Source organism: Haliotis rufescens, unplaced genomic scaffold, assembly GCF_023055435.1.
Source record: "Haliotis rufescens isolate VD_foot unplaced genomic scaffold, xgHalRufe1.0.p SCAF_50, whole genome shotgun sequence".
In the NCBI taxonomy this organism is placed as follows: domain Eukaryota; kingdom Metazoa; phylum Mollusca; class Gastropoda; order Lepetellida; family Haliotidae; genus Haliotis; species Haliotis rufescens.
The window spans coordinates 148,896-175,512 of record NW_025964224.1 but is presented as its reverse complement, the minus strand read 5'-3'; the positions used below and the strand labels follow the sequence as shown (position 1 = coordinate 175,512).

The following is a 26,617-nucleotide window of genomic DNA, read 5'->3' as shown; positions in this document are numbered from 1 at the left end:
ACGCTATACATTTAGCTCTATTCATAACCCTTTACTTTTGTTTTCTTATGAATTCTTTTCTGCCTTATAAACACACACCTTTCATTCCCCCTCACCTGTGACGCGCTGTTGATGCATGAGTCATCCTATCCGATCACGTGACTTGGATCAACCAATCACCTTCCCTATTTTCACTCAACCTCGCTCAACCAAAAAAGGTTCCTGCGGACCCGTTCTATACTACTCTGGGCGCCACCGTTTTGTTTGAAGCAAATGCAAGTGATACGAGAGGTTGAATCTGATTGGTCAATAGGAGAGGCATAGAAAGGACATAACTCGTAATATCCACTGGTGGCGCTACGATCGAGCCCAGGAATTCCAGCCTAGTTCGGCAAGGGAGTAAACTGGATTTTTAAAGTTAGTTAACTCTCTTGCCTTGGGAAGATGGGCGTGGCTAAGGTACGTGCACGTGTAAAAACTGTATTTTACTCTCAACCAAAGAAAATCTTCAACACCTTATAATTGTAAACTGTTTTGAAATGTCTCGCCTCATGAACACGTTCCTTATTTCAATATTGTATTCAGTTCCACACATGGCTGTACACAACATTTATATATTTTACATGTATACGACGGCTACATGGGCAAGCATAACGGTAAACACAAACGTGTGTTTGTTTAACATTTTTGTGTGTTGAAACACGTATTATTTTAAAGGGAAATATAAACATTTAGTCTGGTCGGGTAACTAATTCTAACTATTGTTTCCTGAATAAAATATTATTTACTTCAGACATACACTTATTATTTGGTGTCATGTGACACCAGATGTTGTTATCAACCAATACTCATGTATAGAAATATGAAACATCAATGCTTGAGAATGCTAGTGAATAACCAATTTCGATTTGCCAACGAAACAACGTTGACAATAGCGGAAAGAATATATTCATGGATCAGTGATGACCAAGTTTTTAGCAAAAAGAATCTGTTGCCTCAGATGAATAGATGAAGTTATGCCGAAACAGTAAGCTCTTAGAACTCTTGTTTGCCAGCTGGGACCATGTCAATATATCATGTATGAAGTGTATGTACATGTTGAACACATTGACAGAGAGAATTATTATCTTGAACGAATTCTGCAAACGAAGTAGACATTTGGGATTCCATTTATGCACACGAAGATGTTTCATTTATCAAAATATGCCTATTTTGTTTGAAGGGAACATGTTCTTCACCGACTTTGCTGCAGGCTTCAATGCAGGGTTGGAGTACACAAAAACTATTCAGAGACAATCAATTCAATTAATTAATCAGTGTAACTATCAGTGCAACTGAAGAATGTTTATTATAACATGTCATTGTGTGTATATATGCGAATTCTGATTGGCAAGCGCTGCATGTTTCGACTCAAACCGTAATAAACGCGAGAACGCGAGATCGCAACACCTGACAAATGTTTCTATCTCGCGATCTCGCGATCTCGCGTTCTCGTGCTTTTAAAATTTGTGTCAATTGCCTTTTCAGTCATATGCAACTCTTCTCAAAAACGCGAGAACGCGCGATTGCGACACTGGACCAATGTCTCGATCTCGCGTTCTCGTGCTTTTGTGCCAATTGAATATGCAGTTATATGTAACTATTTTCAAAAACGCGAGAACGCGAGATTGCGACACTTGACCAATGTCGCGATCTCGCGTTCTCGTGCTTGTGTGCCAACTGAATATGCAGTTAAACGTAACTATTTTCAAAAACGCGAGAACGCGAGTTTGCGACACTTGACCAATGTCGCTATCTCGCGATCTTGTGCTTTGGTGTCAATTGCTTATACAGTTATACGCGATTGCGAAACTTGACCAATATCGCGATCTCGCGTTCTCGCGCTTCTGCCAATTACTTATACAGTCACCTCGTGGCTCAGTCGCCTGAGGCGTCGCAATTCGCTGTGTACGTAGAGTTGCGTCCCTTGGGCGTGCCAGAAACCTATGATGGTGGGTTTCGTCCCATTTCAAGCTGACAAGCCAGGGTAACACTGAAATATAAATACTGTTCAAAGCGGTGTTAAGCCAAACTCACTCACTTATTCAGAGCCATGCCGGTCCCTCAGGCTGGATATAGGGGGTACTTATTCAGTATAAACATGTTATTGTTTTCTTATCGAACTATTTAAGGCATCTGTGTACAACTGCTGTCGAAGGATGCGATTCACATGCAACATGCGTGTTCAGTAGGGCTACGTGTACGGAATAGGAACACACATATTAGCGATATTTCCATTTCTAGGAACTTTGAGGCAATAGAATAATGTAAGGCGGGATGTTTTGTAGTCAGGTGGGAAAGGATGAAAATCTATTAATTAATTGTATGGCCTAAAGTAGCGACTATGGTGTCGTATAAAAACATCGGACAATCTCATTTTAGCCGAATGCTACAAATTGGTCTTTGAGAATTTTGTTTTAATGAATAATAATGTGATTATTTCTGTAACTGACGCGAATAGCTGCAATACTGCTGATGTGGCTTTAAGCAATATTTACTCTCACTGACAGTGATATTTTGTTTCCAGCTTCCGGACACTTTAATGTTTTCATTATCCATGAACATTCATGTACACAATTTCTTTTGTTAAATTATATTTATCATGTTGAGGGTTTTAAGTACATAGAAAACAGCACCAAAGGGAGAGGAGTGTACTCTATTCTACATGGGACTTTGTGTATGTAAATTACACATCATTTTTCAAGCTCAAGTCATACATTTTCTAAATGCTATTTGGAGAATGAAGAGCATGAAAGAAGCATGACCACTGTGCATGACTACTAATGTGCGTATGCGCCTTGACCTTATGATATTACGCATGCGCACGGACAGCCTCTCAAAAACGAGAACGCGAGATCGCGAGAAAATAAAATGTCGCATTCTCGCGTTCTCGCGATTTTGTGTTTTTGTGGCTTAATTTGACAAGTCGAGATTGAGAGATTTTTCATCATGTCCAAATGTCACATTCTCGTGTTGTGGATTTTTGACGAAAAGTGCTATGTATCAAAAACACGCATTCTCGTGTTTTTGGCATATTTAGCTCGTTTCCAAAGGTCGAGATGGCGAGAATGCGAGATCGCGAGAATGTCCCTTACAGTATTCCACAATTACCTGTAGGAACATATTGTTTATACTCGTCCATGTTTTTAGACGGACAATATAATTTACATGCTCGGTAATAGTGAGGACGGGCAGCATTGTGTGCTTTGTTCAGGTGAACAATTGACTTGTCCTTGCATGTGTTTGTGATGGGTGCCACCTGTATGGCAGAATACGCTCACCTTTACGCGAACACCCGTTGGATGGCCTGAACCACTTCGGATTTTTATTCCACATCAGTCTGATACACCGTGATATAACTGAAATACTGTTCAAAGTGGTGTTTAATGCGATCACCGTAGTGTGTTACTGCAACCCTTCCAAATTTTGTGTAGTGATGTTATGTAATATGTAAAATAAAGCATATTCAATTATCCAATTGATTAGAATATACTTGCGTCAGTGTATTTTATTAACGCCCAAAACCGTATTTGTTAAACACATATAATAACAGATCATATACACGCATGGTGCCTTGACATACTATTAGCTTTAATAGGCCATCCCGGAATAAAATAGTTCCCCCAAAAGCGAGGAACATCTGTTTTAGTTTGTTTACAAGAAATATATTCAAAAAAATATCCTTATTAGATGAGAAGGTCTGTTAAGAACTACCTCAGTAAGTTAATCACAATGACAGAGCGTCGTAATACATTGATGTATTTACATCAAGTACAAGACGTCAAAATGGCCGACACGATAAACGTGACGGGAGATATTTCCGAAGTTGTTAATTAACCCGTGGCGATTTCAAGCCTTTGTCATCACTGATCAATTGGCCGATCATTGAAAGCTGATTGTAAAGATGTGTCAAATAGATACTAAGGTAAATTCATAGATTGCTGTAGATTGTCACTACGATAGTTTGGATTTTGGGGTTGTTTTTTTCTCTAGGATGGGTTGTAGCGAGGGTATACTTGAACGGTTATGCAACCAAACTCTATGACTTATCCCAGAGTATGCTAAGACGCTACATTCAAAATTAAAGGGTCTAAATGATGAGAAACAACGCTTCTGTATGAATTCGTACTAGGGAATTCCCTGGGTTTACCCATGGAATGTGGAAGTAGTCAGTGCTTATATTACGTAATTTCAAGAATACAGTCACGTGAAAAACATCATGTGACCCACCTCTCGTCCTATGGGTGAGTGAGTTGGGTTTAACGCCGCTTTTAACAGTATTACAGTTATATCACGGCGTGTCAGCTGAATGTGGGAGGAAAGCCCGAAGTGATGCAGGTCTCAGACGTTTACCACTTCGGTGAAACCCACGAGAACGGGTATGGTGCTGACAAACCTAGAAACACAATCGGGGCGAACCGGGATTCGAACCCACAATCATAGGTTTCTGGCATGCCCAAGGGACGCAACTCGTCCTATGGAAAAGCCGTATATCGGGTAAACTTCACATTACAAAATTAGTTACTGTTATAACCAAATGAAACACAACCTATTATCCGATAGAGGTAACTGTGCATAGCGGAGAGATATGTTATCTCAATAAACTTGGTAACATGGTTTGGTTTGACTTCTTGGCGCGTGTCTGAATTCCATTAACATGTTACATATCCTAAAACTGACTAATCAGCAAATCTCGCTGCGCGCGACAGATACTAGAGCAAGGCATGCCAGAAATACGAAACCTAATGCTTCCGAAAGGAAGCCTTGGGCAGCACGTGCGTCGGAGGACCAGCGCCATCTGATTGGCCGTTAACAGTTGTACAAGGCGGAGCAAAAAGACTCGTTTTTCTGTCCATTTTACGCTTGAAGAACTCGACGCTTTTCCGGACACTTTCTAGACGCTCACCAATTAATCAATTTTAATGAATTGTTATTCGTTTTTCCGTCCAATGACCATATACGGAAAAACGACGTTTTCGTGTTTGCGGTGTTTGGCCTGAAGTGCAGCTTTGCATACATGGCTTCGACCAATTTAAATTTGTTGAGAATGATACACCAAAATATTTATAAGAAGAAACACATTCTAATCTAACATCTCCATAATACCACTTTTCATTTTTAGACAACATTCCTCCCTTACGGGACGCCATTACTTTAGTTTTGTCAAAGTTAACAGTTAATGAAAATCTATGACAAAAATCTTTAAGAACATCAATGCGCTTCTGTAGGCCAAATACAGTATCAGCAATTAAAGTGACATCGTCCGCAAACAATGCTAAAAAGAGCTGAAGAAGTTCTGGATGAAACTGGATTCAATCTCTAGAGCCAAGTCATTAATGAACATATTAAACAGGAAGGGACTTAGTAAACAGCCTTGACGGACTCCATTATTGCACGGGAAAAATCTGAAAGTTGGTTTCCATATTTGACACAAGAGATAACATATTTATAAATCGATTGGATATTTGTATACATCTTTGGCGAGACTCCATGTACTTTTAATACGCGCCACAATTTTGATCTATCAACAGAGTCGAAAGCCTTCGAAAAATCTACAAAAAGTGTATACACTTTACTTCTCTTTTTACCTAAATATCGCTGAATGATAGATTGCAATATGAAAATATTGTCAGCTGTAGAGTAGCCCCGACGAAAGCCAGCCTGGGATTCGACAAATTTATCACATGATTCACCCCAAAACTGTAATCTCTTATTTAATAATTTATGTTAGTGTAGACTTTACTGAAAGCACTCAGTATTGTTATACCTCTGTAGTTGGCTGGTATTTTAGTATCACCCTTTTTGTGGAGGGGAACAATAACTCCATGTGTCCACATAGAAGGAAAGTATGCAGTATCAAACATTGCAGTAAATATTAAAGTCAAGATTGGACATAGTGCATCCTGGGCATATTTAAACATTTCAGTTATAAGTTTATCTGCACCAGCTGATTTACCATAATCTAATGAATTAATAGAATTAATAAATTCCTCTTGGAGAATGGGAGAGTCAAGAATAGAATCTGCAAGCTGATCGGTGTTCGTGTTTATACATTCATCTTCGGTGACTGTATCAGATTTAGTTTCAAACATACCCTGAAAGTATTTCAACCATTGGTTTATGTTAATGTCCGGTTTTGGAGAAGGCTGAGTGTTAGATAAACGCTTCAACGAAGACCAGGACAGTTTACCATTATGTATATTATTAACTATTGCGCTTTTGATGTCTTCTTGGTATTGTCTCTTTTTTACACGAGTAACATTTGTATATTGATTTCTTTGTCTTATATAATTATTTAACGATGGCTGATCTTTTTTTTCGTTTAAAGGATTTAAGTAGTCTAGGTCTCTCCGAACGGTGATAACGACAATCTTTGTCAAACCAGGGTTGATCATAAATGTTAGTACCACTAGATCTTTTCATGTACTCTGCAGCAGAACTGATGGCTTCGGACAAAGTATGAACCGCATCATCACTGTTACCAGAACATATATCTTCCGTGCACTTTTCAACTGGGATGTTGAGTCCGTGTTACAGAGGTTATCCCTAAATATAGATTCTTTGTTGTCATTCCAGATGAAGCGATACTCTGCATTATTTGCACGTGCGTCTTGTTCGAGACGCTCCCGTTGATCAAGGTCACGTGACTGCAATGTACAAGTGATTGGCGCGTGTTCCGATTCTGTGTAGTTTCAACGTTGAAGCGAGAACACAATGCAAACAGACGAGTTGTTGAGATCATATAGTCAATGACACTTGCACCAATCGCACCAATAAATGTATATTCACCTTTGCCCGGGTGCGGTCGGGTAGCCTAGTGGTTAAAGCGTTCGGTCGTCACGCCGAAGACCCGGGTTCGATTCCCGACATGGGTACAATGTGTGAAGCCCATTTCTGGTGTCCCCCGCCGTGATATTGCTGGAATATTGCTAAAAGCGGCGGAAAACCATACTCACTCGCTCACTCACCTTTGCCCGCGTCATCACCACATCTGCCATTAAATAAATTTAGATTCATGGCACTGCAAACGTTTAGTAGTGTTCTTCCAAATTGATTCACTATATTATCACATGAATATCGTGTAATGTGAACGTTGTCATCGAGATCAGAGAAATCTTCTATTCTTAATCGTTCAGCAATGTCATCGGAGATTAAGTCTGCATCTGTACCTGTTCTGGCGTTGAGGTCGCCTCCAATCAACAGGTGTAAATCACCATAGTCATTTAGTACATTTAGTAGAGAGTCAAACAGTAGACTTATACCACACTTGGATGGTTTGTTAGTATACCAAGACGACCCAATAGGCCATCAAAATATCCCTTTCCAGATTGAGCAAAGATTTATCTAAGATAAAGAATATACAGTTCAGGTCGATAACATGGCTTTTCACGTATTGAATAAGTGAAGTTTTAATCAATACCACAATACCCCCAGACAGTCTTCCAAATGAGGGAACTTTACTAGCTGGTAAAACGTATTGCTGATAATCAGAGTGAGTGAGTTTGATTTTAAGCCGCTTTTAGCAATATTCCAGCAATATCACGACGGGGGACACCAGAAATGGGCTTCACACATTGTAGCCATGTCGGGAATCGAACCCGGGTCTTCGGCGTGACGAGCGAACGCTTTAACCACTAGGCTACCCGACCGCCCTTCTGATAATCAGAAAAATATTGATCGCAAAGAAGTTTCTTACACCATGTTTCACTAAGTGAAATAAAGTCGTACAATTTAATGAATTCGATGAAATGTGGATCATCAATTTTGGTTGAAAGTCCTGATATGTTCCAAACTAATATGTTGATTGGATGACTGTGGTCATCGGAGCGTGTAGGGCCGCGGCCACACCCCTAGCTGTGGTTAACGTTAACTTAGATCTGTTGCGTAATTTTGTCGACCACAATATAGTACAGCGTTATACGCTGTCAAAACAACACAACATAACACAACTGAGCTGTTCCCAGGTAGAAATTTATAGCTTATGAGGGGCGGTCGGGTAGCCTAGTGGTTAAAGCGTTCGCCCGTCACGCCGAAGACCCGGGTTCGATTCCTGACATGGGTACAATGTGTGAAGCCCACTTCTGGCGTCCCTCGCCGTGATATTGCTGGAATATTGCTAAAAGCGGCGTAAAACCATACTCACTAACTATAGCTTATGAGCTCGTCAGAGGATGCTGAACGTTAGTTTCACGAGTGGCAAGTGGTTTCAAGACACCGATCATTTTACACAGTGTTTCCTCGTGTAAGGCGGATTAACTGTAATCCGGGAACCCGCGCGACGCAGTCAGGTACTTTGCAACAGCTGACATCCTCTTCCTCATCACACGGACATATAACTGAAGCCGCGTTCTAGACCACGTGTTTAATATTCATGCTGATGCGATTTTCTTCTTGATAGGTTTCCCATAAAGAGGGAACACCAAGCGGACCACGTTTTCACCTCGGGGAACGACTGTTTACTTCTTACCATACGTGAGGATTTTCCCTTAGAATCCACTTTTTGTTGAGGTAGGTACTGTTATATTATATGCTTCAGTGTGAAACACTTGAGTTTTCTGAAGTTGTGGAAATTTATCGTGTGTCTGGCCCGTACACAAACTGTTGACTTTCTTTTTACGTAAGTTCCACACTGACAAGGCAAAATAATGACACTCGATGAGAGAAACATGAAATTTCACATGAAATATACACTATATAATTTTATTGATTTGTAAATATGTATAACGAGTGTTCACTCCCATTTGGTTATCGATCCCCGAGGTACATAGTTCTCCTATAGGTAGTATTTGTTACGGAATATTTCATATCAATGACATCATAAATCTTTGAACTCCACAAGAATGATAAGAAGATTCGTTATCCATGTTGTAGAAAAATGATAATATTTTCTGTTGCCGAATAAAAGCGAAAAAGTCAACCACATTGTTGAGAGAAGAAATGTCAAACTGAGAACCGTGTTCGCCAAACTCTTGATATTACCCACTGGATTGCAGATACTTTGTCACGAGGGTGCTCTTTATATTCGTCAAAACAAAAACACACACCAACACTGCACACACTAACACTACACACATCAACACTAAACACACTAACACTTTGCACATTAACCCTACCAACACTAACCATAAACTAACCGTGCACACACTAACACTACCTACACTACACACATCAACACTACATACACTAACACTGCACTCACTAACACTACAAACACTAACACTGCACACACTAACACTGCACTCACTAACACTACACACACTAACACGACACACACTAACACTGCACTCACTAATACTACAAACACTAACACTACAAACACTAACACTTCACACACTAACACTACATACACTACACATACCAACACTACACACACCAACACGACACACACTAACACGACACACACTAACACTGCACTCACTAATACTACAAACACTAACACTACACACACTAACACTACATACACTACACATACCAACACTACACACACCAACACGACACACACTAACACTGCACTCACTAATACTACAAACACTAACACTACACACACTAACACTACATACACTACACATACCAACACTACACACACCAACACGACACACACTAACACTGCACTAATTCTACAAACACTAACACTACAAACACTAACACTAACACTACACTCACTAATACTACAAACACTAACACTACATACACTAACACTACACACACTAACACTACATACACTACATATACCAACACTACACACACCAACACGACACACACTAACACTGCACTCACTAATACTACAAACACTCACTCCTACTGGAATGCATTCCCGCATATTGGTGCACTGCTTTTGGATCTTTGGCTGGACTTTAAATACGAGATCATCAAAACTTTCCTGTCCCATGCGAAAAAAAAAATTGTAATAAGACTATTCATCCTCAATTTCTAATTCTTTAAGTAGATTGCTGTACGCTCCCTGAATGTCGCGACGGAGAATCCAGTCTTTCGCCCAACAACTTCTCTTTTTCTTCGCTTTGGCATTGCCGTCTTCACATAATATCACGCAACAGATGACTGCTGCCACGTCTGCTTCAGACATTTTGAAACCATGGAAAGGTATCATGAGATCGACACTCAATCGGCAGATCGAATGGTGTGAGTGGTAGCAAATCGATTAGTCGATATTCGTTACCGAACATGTTGTACTATGTACGGAAATCGGCAGGTCGTTACGACGTGTCGACCCGTGTGAGTCGCGCTTAACATACAGAGTCATAACACACTACCATAACAGATAGCTGTAACACATACTGTCATACCAGATAGCTGTAACACATACTGTCATCACAGATAGCTACAACACATACAGTCATAACAGATAGCTGTAACACACTACCATAACAGATAGCTGTAACACATACTGTCATACCAGATAGCTGTAACACATACTGTCATCACAGATAGCTACAACACATACAGTCATAACAGATAGCTGTAACACATACAGTCATAACAGATAGCTGTAACACATACTGTCATCACAGATAGCTGTAACACATACAGTCATTACAGATAGCTGTAACACATACAGTCATAACAGATAGCTGTAACACATACAGTCATAACAGATACCTGTAACACATACAGTCATACCAGATAGCTGTAACACATACAGTCATAACAGATAGCTGTAACACATACAGTCATCACAGATAGCTGTAACACATACAGTCATCACAGATAGCTGTAACACATACAGTCATCACAGATAGCTGTAACACACAGTCATCACAGATAGCTGTAACACATACAGTCATCACAGATAGCTGTACCACACACAGTCAGAACAGATAGCTGTAACACACACAGTCATCACAGATAGCTGTAACACACACCGTCATCACAGATAGCTGTAACACATACAGTCACCACAGATAACTGTAACACATACAGTCATAACAGATAGCTGTAACACATACAGTCATAACAGATAGCTGTAACACACACGGTCATAACAGATAGCTGTAACACATACAGTCATAACAGATAGCTGTAACACGTACAGTCATAACAGATAGCTGTAACACATACAGTCATAACAGATAGCTGTAACACATACAGTCATAACAGATAGCTGTAACACATAGTCATCACAGATAGCTGTAACACATAGTCATAACAGATAGCTGTAACACATGCAGTCATAACAGATAGCTGTAACACATAGTCATAACAGATAGCTGTAACACATACAGTCATAACAGATAGCTGTAACACATACAGTCATAACAGATAGCTGTAACACATACAGTCATAACAGATAGCTGTAACACATAGTCATAACAGATAGCTGTAACACATAGTCATAACAGATAGCTGTAACACATAGTCATAACAGATAGCTGTAACACATAGTCATAACAGATAGCTGTAACACATAGTCATAACAGACAGCTGTAATACATGCAGTCATGACAGATAGTGGTAACAGATACCGTCATAACAGATAGCTGTAACACATAGTCATAACAGATAGCTGTAACACATGCAGTCATAACAGATAGCTGTAACACATACAGTCATAACAGATAGCTGTAACACATACAGTCATAACAGATAGCTGTAACACATACAGTCATAACAGATAGCTGTAACACATAGTCATAACAGATAGCTGTAACACATAGTCATAACAGATAGCTGTAACACATAGTCATAACAGATAGCTGTAACACATAGTCATAACAGATAGCTGTAACACATAGTCATAACAGACAGCTGTAATACATACAGTCATGACAGATAGTGGTAACAGATACCGTCATAACAGATAGCTGTAACACATAGTCATAACAGATAGCTGTAACACATACAGTCATAACAGATAGCTGTAACACATAGTCATAACAGATAGCTGTAACACATACAGTCATAACAGATAGCTGTAACACATAGTCATAACAGATAGCTGTAACACATACAGTCATAACAGATAGCTGTAACACATAGTCATAACAGATAGCTGTAACACATGCAGTCATAACAGAAATTATGTGAATGAACAACTGAAAGCCAGAGATAACACCAGGTGTTCGCGAAAAGGGAAAGCGAGTTAGATCAATAGAGAAATCTAAAAACGAAATAGGATTTGAAAAATACTTCCAACTCTAGTGGTGCAATTCTTCATCTGTCCGACATAGCTGTATCTAATTTAACTTTATACGAAGAAGAAATGACATAACTTACGGCATTAGGTTCATTTATGCAAAGAAGTTAAATAAAGCAATTTCCGTTTCCTCTCACAGCTCAGTGAATTCTGATGGGAATTTTCAGTGTTCGGTCCGACTTGGCCCGGGCAGTCAATATCAATTAAAACAGAAAAAATGTATCACGAACTATGTAAAGATCTACAGAAAAATTCCAGCCAAAGTGAAACCTTACCTCCTCTGTACTCTCAACATAGCCTCAACTTTCACGTCACAGATGTATCATAGAATGTGTTTTAATATAAAGAAGAAAATCATATCGGTGTTCGCCCGGGAGTTCTAAATTTGATATTTAGGAGGGAAAATCCTCTTGGCGTCCCCGGGACCAGTAAGGACACGGTTCATTGACACTGGGTTTGGTAGATCCAAGATCCAAGTTTGTTTGTAGAATCACAGTCCTAAATGATGTTGCAAAACTACTTGTTTTCTTTTTCACAGAATCATTTGCACCAAACTTCCCTAACTCACTGAAGATATTTGTACCAAAATAAGGTTGAAATGTCATAAATTATTACTTCATAAGTCAGGTGAGCTACAGAGCCTTGTGGCTCAATTTTTGCAAAGGTACATATACTGAACAACAAAAGTTCCTGTGACATTGAATAAGATTTAATGCAAAGTTATGTTTTTTACCAAATCTGAAACAATTTCGATTTGCAACAGATAAAAAAACTCCCGTAACTGTTCAAATGGTTTAATGTGCCATACTGACTTCAGAAAATGCGTGATTTCATAAAAAAACAACCTATGAACATGCCAAAATGTCAATGTACAAATCAATAGCGTGTGTGTCCACCTCTGGTTGGGATGCAAGCGACACATCTTCGTCTCATGGAATGGACCAGGCTTCGCACAAAGTCCTGTAGAATATCTGTCCATATCTGCTGGAGCATGTTTCGAAGTTCCTGGAGTGTCTGTTGAACACGTGGTTGACGTCGAAGGCGCCGATCCATCTCATCCCACATGTCATGTTGAAAGGTAATGCCTGGGCCATAACGACGCCAAAACGTTAAAACAGCAGGGCCGATGATCTCGTCGCGGTAGCGATGTCCATTGAGATATTTCCCTCTACCACTATAAAACGGGTCCTCTGTCTTGCTGTAATCCCACCCCATACCATAACACTGCCGCCCCCGAACCGATCTTCTTCCATGACACAATGATGTGTCGGTACACTCGAATCCGTCCATCGCTGTGGCTGAGGTGAAAACGAGACTCGTCAGTGAATAGAACTTGTCCCCACTGCATGGCCGTCCAGCGTAGACGCTGTCTGCACCACTGTAGACGTAGACGTGCTTGACGGTGGTTTCCTGTCAAAATTGGACGTCTGGCGGATCTTCTGGCGACAATCCCTGCACATCTGAGGCGACGTCGTACGGTTTGTGAAGATATTCGTCGGCCAGGGATGCTTCTTGCAGTCACTGATGCTGGCTGGAATCGATTTCGTAGGTGTGTTGTTCGAATCCAGTTGTCTTGTCGATTATTGGTTATGCGTGGCCTGCCACTCCGAGGATGGTCTCCGACTGAATTCGTCTGTTGCCAACGTTGTCATTAACACCAAATGGTGTTTCTGTGGACGTTAAATTGTCTTGCAACATCACGTTGACTCGATCCTGCTTCAAGCATACCAATGGCTCGCAGACGCTCATTTTCGGACAGGCGTGGCATTTCGTAATGTTGAATAATTGCGTAATTTTGTTGTTTTTCTGAGTGGTTGTTGTCAGCACGATGCTAAACAATGCATATGGAATCCCGTTAACGCACATGTTTTATACCCATGTTTGGGTAGTGAAATGCATGGGGCTAGCATAAAAGTCAACTTTTGCTTTTCTGTAGCTGTTGCGTTTTCGTGACTTGATTCCATACATGTACCACCATTTTGAAAAACAAACTTTACTTGTTTGAAAAATACACTAAAATATTGGTGTCACAGGAACTTTTGTTGTTGAGTATACAAAAGATGAGGTTATTGACGCCTACGGAGAAGGTCTTATTATTTTATGCTAAAGGGAACAATTTTGGATCATATATTTGTTTTAAAGAAAATGGCGCCAGCATGGTAGATTATAGTTTGTGTTCAACTGATCTGCCTGTACTATTAGGGACTTTAATGCCCATACAAGAGATTACTCCTATCATTTTCCAATGAGTGTGGCTGTTATCTGTCCCATGACAAGTGTCACAGAACCTGGACCTAATTGTGAAGCAGATAACAGCATACCGAGGTTTCTTACACACCTGTGGGAGAGAAACTCACTTGAGATAGCTGGTATCAAACATGTGCGTGAGATCGAATTCCAGGCCCGTGATTGGCTACTCCATGGTGATGACCTGAGGTCAGATGATGACGGACTACTTTCCTGAGTGTAAGTCACACACTCCGGCGGAGTGGTGACACAGCATGGAACTCTGGGTAGGAGAGTGTGTAAGTCATTCATAAGTTGCTCGTGCTTAAGTCGAATGTTCACCTTCGTCTGTATTGAACCATAGGACCGTGTAATTAATAATAAAAATAAACAAACTCGTCATCGTCTGCGAGTTTGTTTGTTATTATTATCATTTGCATTATCTGTTGTTTTGTCAACGTTATCGTTTTTCAGAGAGTAAACCCCTGGATGCCACAGCGACACATATGTCTCTCCTCTTCAACCCTCCCTTCTAAGTCGAATAAAATTCCAAATACATCATGGGCGGATACAGAGGGGAGGTGCCCCCCCCCCCCCCCCCCCCCTGCCATTTTAGGCAAAGCAAAATTACCGTAAGTGACTTCTGAAAATTAGGTACATTGTAAATCTCGCCAAATCCCAATTCATGGAGTTATTTACTGTGTGTTTAGAAATCTAAATATCGGATATTTACTCGAATAATTGAAGTAGGAAAATAGCATATTAGCGATCACGGGTATCAAATCACTAATGATAATTCTGAAACGACGCTGATCAGCCTAGAATCAATTAGAATGTTTTGGAAAATATGCATACACGAACGCCGAAGTGTACGTTCCACCATATTGGATTGTGTTTACAAAATGCCGGTTATGAGACGTGTGTAATGTTATGTAATATATGTTGTGAAGCACTCCTAAAATATCCATGTTAGCCCCCATTATCCACACAAGCATGATACATGTAAAGGGAGGCCACTCCGAATAAGGAATTCTTACAATTGCCAGCCATGTGTCTTCATTACTTGGCACAGAAACGAAAAGTATGCTCGGAAAACTGTACTTGCTGAAATGTAAACAAAGCAAAATTCAGATTTAACACTGTGAAAGATTTTTAGAGGTATTTTCGTCTAATTGTTGCATAGCCTGCGACCTCGGGGTATCGCGGTACTTGCCATGTACGCTAAACGGAACACAATGCACTCTCTAACCTTTATGATTATTCGTGTTCTCTATATCAGATGTCATTTATTTTATCAAACAATGCATATTTGTCTGATAAAAGTTCATTGTTTACATTAGTAGCTCCGAGTAAAAGCCGAGCCTCGCGCTCAGTGTGACAAGGGAGAGAACTCCATCGTATCGCGGTACAGAGAAAACTTGTGTATGGAGGTCCGAATTGGACAAAAAGAGGACATACTTCTACCAACCACTTAGTATGATCATGCCAGACATCAGTGATTTGTCCAGACAAATGCAAAGACGGCACAAGTAAAATTCTAAATGTGTTATCAGCAATAGGTATTCAATGCATATTTACCGAAAAGTAAGAGAACAATATTTTAAAAAAGCAACAACAAAATATCAGAAATGATATTCTAAGATTGTTTTTTTAAAAAAAACATTGGATGACAATAATTTGTCACAAAATGGAAAAATGTTAAAAGTCAACAATAAATATATAAAAAGCACTCCTAGTATCCCCAAAACATGTATTTATCTTTTGGCTGCTAGTGAAGAACGTATTTCTAAGTTTGGCATTCTGGCCCTTATGATCTCCCAATAGATTCTGGACACAGACCGGGGAATAAAATGTGCGGACTACGTAACTTCCGTTACCTTATTAGTAGCCATGAAGATGGAGATGATCTAGTTCAGGTCGATAGAGTTATACCGTTGGCCATTGATAGATGGGGGTAAAGCAATATTAAAAAAAGATGCCAGAAGTAAGTATCAACACATTAATAACTCCTTACTTACAGCAGACGGAACATTCCGAGGAAATTGAAATTGTTTACGAAGTGAGCACTTCCTGGTTACTGATTTGCATTAATAGACAGCCGCTGAGAGGCGTGTCCCGCGTGAACTACCGGAAATCACAAATTCCGCGATACGATGAATGCCGGGGTACCACGGGGTCCGAGTATACATTGGCTCGATCACGCGTTTGAGAATATTCATCGGAAGAGAATCGTTGCACTAATTATGGAATTACACATAAATACATTACAATGATGTAGTAAATTCAACAGAAGTCGGAAAAGTTTTCGTCATGTGTGACGCCATGACTGACGCTAAATCACTCACAACGACGACGATAGTTATCTGCATTTCTGACTAATTCTCCTTGTTACATTGGAAAACATGTAAACAAATACAGTACGCAGATTGTCAGAATGTTTCTGATTACTTACGTGACACATTTATGTATATACGACCCCTCAATCAACAAAAATCCTCCTATGGAAATCCCGCGTACTGTTGTCATTGAACACGCCATTTTGTACAAGTCGGTCACCGGTAGTGATGTCATACGTAAGTAAACATTGTTTTACATATGTGTAATTTCTTTCTTTCTTTAGCGTGTTTTTTGTTTTGTCTAGTTTGCATTATCATCATCGCCTTGAAAATCCACATATATGGCGGAAACCTTTTTGTGTAGGGTCACATTATTTATGAGTAGTAAGCAGTACATATGATGACGTCACTTATGACAGTGGTGTTATGTATTAATGCGCTACTGCAATCATGAGAATAGACAAAATGCATCGGTTCGATGCTAAAAAGGTCTGTAAGAAACAGATTATTGCACTCGTGTCTGTCAGATACCACTGATCTTACGACTCGTTGTTACAAAGCGTTTCTAACTCGCTTTCCCTCGTTAGATACGTTTTGAAACAACTCATAAGATCAATGATATCTGACAGACACTCGTGTAGTAATCTCTATATACTAGACCTAGTTGTGAAGCAGATAGTAGTGTATCGAGGCATACTAGACCTAGTTGTGAAGCAGAGAGTGTGCATACCGAGGTATACTAGACCTAGTTGTGAAGCAGAGAGTGTGTACCGAGGTATACTAGACCTAGTTGTGAAGCAGACAGAAGCATACCGAGGTATACTAGACCTAGTTGTGAAGCAGATAGTAGTATACCGAGGGATACTAGACCTAGTTGTGAAGCAGAGAGTGTGTACCCAGGTAAATTAGACCTAGTTGTGAAGCAGAGAGTGTGTACCGAGGTATACTAGACCTAGTTGTGAAGTAGACAGAAGCATACCGAGGTAAACTAGACCTAGTTGTGAAGCAGAGAGTGTGTACCGAGGTATACTAGACCTAGTTGTGAAGCAGACAGAAGCATACCGAGGTATATTAGACCTAGTTGTGAAGCAGAGAGTAGTATACCGAGGTAAACTAGACCTAGTTGTGAAGCAGAGAGTAGTATATCGAGGTATTCTAGACCTAGTTGTGAAGCAGATAGTAGTATATCGAGGTATACTAGACCTTGTTGTGAAGCAGATAGTAGTATACCGAGGTAAACTAGACCTAGTTGTGAAGCAGAGAGTAGTATATCGAGGTATACTAGACTTTGTTGTGAAGCAGATAGTAGTATATCGAGGTATACTAGACCTAGTTGTGAAGCAGATAGAAGCATACCGAGGTATACCAGACCTAGTTGTGAAGCAGACAGAAGCATACCGAGGTATACTAGACCTAGTTGTGAAGCAGACAGAAGCATACCAAGGTATACTAGACCTAGTTGTGAAGCAAAGAGTAGTATATCGAGGTGTACTAGACCTAGTTGTGAAGCAGAGAGTGTGTTCCGAGGTATATTAGACCTAGTTGTGTAGCAGAGAGTAGTATATTGAGGTATACTAGACCAGTTGTGAAGCAGAGAGTAGTATACCGAGGTATACTAGACCTAGTTGTGAAGCAGACAGAAGCATACCGAGGTAAACTAGACCTAGTTGTGAAGCAGAGAGTGTGTACCGAGGTATACTAGACCTGGTTGTGAAGCAGACAGAAGCATACCGAGGTATACTAGACCTAGTTGTGAAGCAGATAGTAGTTTACCGAGGTATACTAGACCTAGTTGTGAAGCAGACAGAAGCATACCGAGGTATACTAGACCTAGTTGTGAAGCAAAGAGTAGTATATCGAGGTATACTAGACCTAGTTGTGAAGCAAAGAGTGTGTACCGAGGTATACTAGACCTAGTCGTGAAGCAGAGAGTAGTATATCGAGGTATACTAGACCTAGTTGTGATACAGAGGGTAGTATATCGAGGTATACTAGACCTAGTTGTGAAGCAGAGAGTGTGTACCGAGGTATACTAGACCTAGTCGTGAAGCAGAGAGTAGTATATTGAGGTATACTAGACCGAGTTGTGAAGCAGATAGTAGTATACCGAGGTATACTAGACCAAGTTGTGAAGCAGAGAGTAGTATACCGTGGTAAACTAGACAGTTGTGAAGCAGAGAGTGTGTACCGAGGTATACTAGACCTAGTTGTGAAGCAGACAGAAGCATACCGAGGTATACTAGACCTAGTTGTGAAGGTGATAGTAGTTTACCGAGGTATACTAGACCTAGTTGTGAAGCAGACAAAGCATACCGAGGTATACTAGACCTAGTTATGAAGCAGAGAGTGTGTACCGAGGTATACTAGACCTAGTTGTGAAGCAGACAGAAGCATACCGAGGTATACTAGACCTAGTTGTGAAGGTGATAGTATTTTACCGAGGTATACTAGACCTAGTTGTGAAGCAGACAGAAGCATACCGAGGTATACTAGACCTAGTTGTGAAGCAAAGAGTAGTATATCGAGGTATACTAGACCTAGTTGTGAAGCAGAGAGTGTGTACCAAGGTATACTAGACCTAGTTGTGAAGCAGAGAGTAGTATATCGAGGTATACTAGACCTAGTTGTGAAGCAGAGGGTAGTATATCGAGGTATACATAACCAAGTTGTGAAGCAGACAGAAGCATACTGAGGTATACTAGACCTAGTTTTGAAGCAGAGAGTGTGTACCGAGGTATACTAGACCTAGTTGTAAAGCAGATAGTAGTATACCGAGGTATACTAGGCATAGTTGTGAAGTAGAGAGTAGTATATCGAGGTATACTAGACCTAGTTTTGAAGCAGAGAGTGTGTACCGAGGTATACTAGACCTAGTTGTAAAGCAGACAGAAGCATACCGAGGTATACTAGACCTAGTTGTGAAGCAGACAGAAGCATACCGAGGTAAACTAGACCTAGTTGTGAAGCAGAGAGTGTGTACCGAGGTATACTAGACCTAGTTGTGAAGCAGACAGAAACATACCGAGGTATACTAGACCTAGTTGTGAAGCAGATAGTGTGTACCGAGGTATACTAGACCTAGTTGTGAAGCAGAGAGTAGTATATCGAGGTATACTAGACCTAGTTGTGAAGCAGAGAGTAGTATATCGAGGTATACTAGGCCTAGTTGTGAAGCAGACAGAAGCATACCAAGGTATACTAGACCTAGTTGTGAAGCAGACAGAAGCATACCGAGGTAAACTAGACCTAGTTGTGAAGCAGATAGTAGTATACCGAGGTATACTAGACCTAGTTGTGAAGCAGACAGAAAGATACCAAGGTATGCTAGACCTAGTTGTGAAGCAGATAGTAGTATACCGAGGTATACTAGACCTAGTTTTCAAGCAGATAGTAGTATACCAAGGTATACTAGACGTAGTTGTGAAGCAGACAGAAGCATACCGTGGTATGCTAGACCTAGTTGTGAAGCAGAGAGTAGTATATTGAGGTATACTAGACCTAGTTGTGAAGCAGAGAGTAGTATATTGAGGTATACTATATATGTACTAGACCTAGTTGTGAAGCAGATAGTAGTATATCGAGGTATACTAGACCTAGTTGTGAAGCAGACAGAAGCATACCGAGGTATACTAGACCTAGTTGTGAAGCAGAGACTGTGTTCCGAGGTATACTAGACCTAGTTGTGAAGCAGAGAGTAGTATATTGAGGTATACTAGAGCTAGTTGTGAAGCAGACAGAAGCATACCGAGGTATACTAGACCTAGTTGTGAAGCAGATAACAGCACACCGAGGTATACTAGACCAGTTGTCAAGCAGATAACAGCACACCGAGGTATACTAGACCTAGTTGTCAAGCAGATAACAGCACACCGATGTATAGTAGACCTAGTTGTAAAGGAGACAGAAGCATACCGAGGTATGCTAGACTAAGTTGTGAAGCAGTATTCCAGAGTCAGAAGGTGGATTTCGGAAAGGTTATTGCAGGGACTGATATTTGCTTTGCAATGTTTAGTTCAGATGTAGCTTTCAAAAAGTGTTTAATGTCTGTTCGTTGATTTTAAGAAAGAATTCGATTCAGTTAACAGGACATTACTCTGATGAAGTGTGAAAGGCAGCTTAATCTCAGGATTAAGAAATATGTATTCTGACATTATATCCTCAGTTCGGCTTTCCGACTGATCAAATGGGGAGTATTTTGAATCTCTTAGTGGTGTACGACAAGGCTGTGTTTTAAGTCGTTTTCTCTTTCCCATGTATATAACATGCTGTCATACTGCAGAACGGTCTCATGGGGTATATTGTAGACTCTGATTTTAGGGATTAACTTGTACTGTTGTATGCTGAGGATCTAAATTTATTTGACGATTCTGTCATTGGTTTACAGGGGAAGATCGATCTCTTACATAGTTATTACTGATTTTTGGTCTAGAGGTATACCAGTTAAAACAGCAACTACAACTACAAAAGACGAAATTGCAGTGAAAATTATATATATATGAATCACTGAAAATGAGTGACGACACCAGTTACACATGCGCAGGCACAACAAATGTTTGTAACAGATACATGGTTACAACATCGTTCATTCATTTATTGATTCATCAGATAAATAAACATCAACAAACGAACAAGGATGAGAAAGATAAGGATGAAATTTGTATAGACAGTTGCAACAGATAAATATAATACACAGATATAATAGACATTTTACATGTAAAATAGACCCGTGAAGATTCCATGCTTGCCGTAAAAGGCGATCGGATGGTAAGGCTCGTTGACTTAGTTGGTGTATGTCATCGTATTCGAATTGCGTGGATCGATTATCATGATGTCAATCACTGGATTGTCTGGTCCAGACTCGATTATTTACAGACCGCCGTCATATGGCTGGAATATTGCTGAGTGCGGCGTTAAACAAATAACAAACAAACATGTAAAATACAATACTGCAGTTCTGTCAAATACACACGGGCCGCCTCCGTGGTCTAGTGGTAAAGCGTCCGCCCGGAGAGCGAACGGGGTTCGATCCCCGGCCGCGGACGCGGCCGCGTCATATCAAAAGACGTTAAAAGATACTACTTACAGGTACTGACTGGCGCTCGGCATAAAGGGGCCAAAACAAGGAGTTGTCGGCTCGGAGTCAGTATGACATGGTATCTCAGTGGGCTAGCTCTATAAATCGGCATCAGTCCGGACTAGTAGTACAAGCAGCCACACACACACGTGCATGCACGTAGCTATATAAGAGCCATATTGTACGCGATATATGTTAACTATAATCCACCCTGTGTGCACGATCAGCCTCCAAAGCAAACATCTTGTACATCCACCGATACCGGGATAATAGGGATCGGTCAGTTTACTTGGATGAGTTATTGGCCACCTTGTGAAAGGTCAGGACTGTACGTATTTAAGAATGCAGGTTAGAGAAAACTCCAGAATGTCCATATCATAGACAAACTTCGAACAGAATATAAACGTAGACTTAAGTTAATCGTATTCGTATTCTTATTCTTATTCTTTGCAATAAAGGTAACTATTTTTTCCATTTCCAGATGAAATGCTCCAGCACACCCGGAAAAAAGACTATTATATTTCTCGTTGTGTCAGTCGCTGGTTTGTTGGTATCCTTCATGTTAGGAAGAAAGTCAATGTCTCCTGGCGTGACAAAGATGGCCCCGATGGAAAGGAAGGTCAATATCTCCACGACGGCCAAAATGATTATCCATCTTGAGTCTGCTGACGCAGTATCCGGATCTGCTTTCACTTCGGATTCGTTGAACTCAACATCAAACGTCAGGTCAGGTTTCCCTCGTAATACCATACGTGTTGAGAAGAATACAACTAAACTGATACTGTGGTATTTGCGACCAAATTATGTCGTACCTACAAATGAAGGAGAGTTACGTCCCTTGAAGAACTGTCCAGATTTGAACTGTCGGGAAACAACGGACGTGAAACTGATATCTCGAGCAGATGCAGTTGTATTTGATGTTCATTTTAAAATCCGACCTGACAATAAACCGATCAGATACCCAGAGCAGACATGGGTATTTTTCGCCCAAGAATCCCCAGTTCACGTCAAGTCAAGATTGTACAGAATGGACAAATGGAAGTCTTCCTTTAACTGGACATGCACCTACAGACGAGATTCCGATGTATGGATGCCATACGGAATTATCCTAAAAAATCCGAAACTGACCAAAAAGGATTACCGTAAAATAGCTGAGAGTAAAACTAAAATGGCCGGTTGGGTCGTGAGCCACTGTTCATGTGAAAGCAAGCGCGAAGTGTTTGCAAAGCGACTGGTAGAGCAAGGTATTCAAGTAGATATATTTGGAGACTGTGGAAAGAAATGCGGGACCAGAAGTAAAGATGGAACAGAAACCTGCGAAGACTTGGCGTCCAGCAATTATTCATTTTATCTCTCATTTGAAAACTCTCTGTGTGACGACTACATTACAGAAAAGTTTTTCCACATGTATAACAAAGATGTGATTCTTATAGCACGAGGGGGGCGCCAGTTTTTAAAAAGTCTCCCGAAAGGAACGTTTATAAATACGGATGACTATAAAAATGTGAAAGATCTGGCAGCATACTTGAAACGGCTACACGAAAATAAAAATGAATACATCAGCTTTTTAAAAAGGAAGGATGAGTATATGGCAGTGGATGAAACGTTTACCTACAAACCTACTCCAACCTTCATATACACACATTCACAGTATATATCAGAACCCATGTGTGACATGTGCAGGAAACTCTTAGACATTGACAATAATAGGAACACATACCCCGATATATACCAGTGGTATAACGAGAATACTTGTGTTGAACCGACTGACCTTTAGATGTGGACATATGCGGTGGTCAGAGGTAATAATCGCGTGATATGTCAAAGGTGTGGCATGGACTACTAAACTGGATACGTGGATTAAATGGCCGAGGGTGTGCAGGTGTTAGTAGGTTACTTAGCTGCTAGTTAAGTACTTGAAAAAGCTACCGTTGCCAATGGCGATTAGCTGCTACCGCTGCCCGACCTTGGTAGTATATTTAGTTATAAGAAACGTTATCACGCTGCCAATACAAGCTGCCACTGCTGGCCTAAGGCAGATACCGCTACCCGGCCCCAGATAGCATAGCCGACCAAAACAGAAGAAGAAGAAGAAGAAGAAGAAGAAGAAGAAGAAAAATATTTTTTTAACGTGTCACTGGATGCATAAAATCGGTAACATTGCAAATATGGCATGAATTAAAAGTACATCCTCCGGCCAGCGTTTGCCTACAATACACGAATATACGTATTACATCAATAGTTAAAATATAAAATATAAAATATACATCAATGCATTGAAACGGGATTAATTGGGTAGTGACATGATATTAAGAAAGTGTGTGACAACGACGCTTATACATTTTTGTTAGTAAAACGGCTAACTTATTACATATTGAATCATTATTCATTATATGATTAAACTGGTCTGCTGGATGAAGTTGTAGGAAGGAGGGGTCTAAACTAGAACTGAACGACAAGTTCAATTCTGTCAAAAAAAATGATTTTTCAACTTTGTACACCACAATCTCATTTGACAAACTTAAGGGAAAACTTACGATCTTGATCCTCGTCAGAGATAGATTCTATGTGAAAATTGGGGTTTGGACATTTAAGCAAGAAGTCGGAATTCCCATGGGCACCAATTGTGCTCCCCTTTTTGCTGACCACTTTCTGTATGAATCGGATTTTCTACTACTGACTGGCAAATTAACACTCGGAATCTTACAATTTCTTTTATCAGAGATTGTATGGTATACAAATGGTATTTTTTCTCCTTTATTGTTTAAATAAGCCCATTTAGCATTTTTTGTGACAATTCTTCATTCCGTGTTCTGCATGTGCTGTTTTTTTGCGATGTTGACCTTTAGACTGCTGCAGAAATCAATCACAATCAAGTTTGAGAAGATTGTTTCGTTCATTCGATAACAAACGTTTATGATAAATACTTATAAAGCAAGAAATAAAAGAGGAACTTAAACTTTCAGAAACAGCACTGCTTGTTAATCCATCAGTCTAATTTTTAAGGTCATCAGTTTTAATAAAAGAAAAATTATCTAAACATGAAAGCAAGGTTGGCCAACTGTCCCAACAAAACCCATTCGTTATAAAAAAACATGTACTACGTCCTCCAAACTGTATTACGATTTACAATGTACGACATCTAGTCATTATAAAGTACGTTTCTTGACCTCACCTCTTCAAACATCTCCAACTGGATCGTTTGCTCTATATAGTCATGAGATTAGGCAAGAAGTAGGCATCCCGGCCCTATGGGCACCAACTGTGCTCCCCTTCGTGCTCATTTGTTTCTATATGCATATCGGAGTGGCAAAGTCAAACGTATAAGTCCCAAGCACGAGAATCTGATGGCACACAAGTTCAGTAGCGTTTATGGCCACCATGTGCGTTGACAACTGCCACACAACGCCTCCGCATGGATCCTGTGATGCTTGTGAACACATGAGTGGGAAGACGACGCCATTGTTGCTGCAAAATGGTGCCAAGATCTTGCAAATTCTGTGGTTGGTTCTGGAGAGTGCGCAGACTTCGAGTGTACGACATCTAGTCAGTATAAAGTACGTTTCTTGACCTCACTTCTTCAAACATCTCCAACTGGATCGTTTGCTCTATATAGTCATGAGATTAGGCAAGAAGTAGGCATCCCCATTGGCACCAACTGTGCTCCCCTTCGTACTCATTTGTTTCTATATGCATATGGCTCGGAGTGGCAAAGTCAAACGTATGTAATTTTTCCAAAGAACTTAAGCTTCAGGTAAATTGATGATCTGATATCGTTCAAATGGCTAATTCCCTTCCACTGATTTACCTGCCTGAAATAAGGGAATCTTGTGAGACCGCATGATACGTTTCATATTTACATGTATGCATAAAGATTCACTCTGTATAGCTTCATCTTCCCAATAGTGAACTTTCCCTTTATGTCGAGAAATATACCCGCAGCTCCAGCTCTTGGTATCTACATTTCACAATTTCGTAGGTACAATCGAGCATGTTCTTTCCACCCAGATTTAAAAAAGCGTCATACGACTCCAGCTCAGAACTTGTTACAACCTTCAAGACATCATTGAAGCTTTTCAAAAGGGTTAATGGTAGGTATGTAGAGGACACATGCTGTGCGATCCAGTCCTTTTTTTACTTATGTTCTCATGTTTTTTTTCAGGTGAACAATTTACTTGCCCTTGCATGTGTTTGTGACGGATATCACCGGTGGGACAGATACGCTCACCTTTTCACTAACATCTGTGGTCATCACTATTTGATAGTGATTCATAAACACATGGTCATGATACAGTCCAAAATGTACCACTGGCTCTGCTTTTGACAGAGATTTCTTATGAATATAGGATTGGCTAATATCCGAATTCATTCATGTTTAGACAATTTTTCTTTTATTAAAACTGATGACCTTAAAAAATAGACTGATGGCTTAACAAGCAGTGCTGTTTCTGAAAGTTTAATTTCTTCTTTTATTTCTTGCTTTGTAAGTATTTATCATAAACATTTGTTTTCGAATGACCGAACAATCTTCTCAAACTTTATGCACTTTGTGTACCTTTTGTGGTTGTCACGTCACACTAAATCAGTTTTAGAGTCACATCCCATCAATAAAGCAACACTACTTTGATATATCATAGCCATAAAACTCAGTATGCAATGCGTAAGCAACGAAGATTCGCGATTTACAAATGTGTTCCACTTTACATGACGGTGTAAATAATCACTGACCGACATTTTAGAAGCCCTCAGACAAACCAATGCAGCTTCGCAACCTACTAATGTAGGTCCACCTCTTGTGATCACTATACATGG

General features: G+C 40.1%; 1 protein-coding gene across 3 annotated transcripts in view; it reads left to right on the top strand.

Annotated features, from left to right (window-relative positions):
- LOC124128735 (alpha-(1,3)-fucosyltransferase fut-6-like) overlaps positions 1-24,776 on the top strand; it is a 38,245-nt gene extending 13,469 nt beyond the window's left edge. Inside the window, exons 2-3 of one of the 3 annotated variants that reach the window (XM_048384761.1) lie at positions 8,417-8,526; positions 22,287-24,776. In XM_048384761.1, coding sequence (XP_048240718.1) covers positions 22,287-23,582 — 1,296 coding nt within the window. In that variant the 5' untranslated portion in view covers positions 8,417-8,526 and the 3' untranslated portion in view covers positions 23,583-24,776. Of the gene's footprint in view, positions 1-8,416; positions 8,527-14,576; positions 14,695-22,286 lie in introns of those variants that run through there. The other 2 variants (XM_046492184.2, XM_048384760.1) reach the window with 2 other exon arrangements.
- The last annotated feature ends 1,841 nt before the right edge of the window (positions 24,777-26,617 follow it).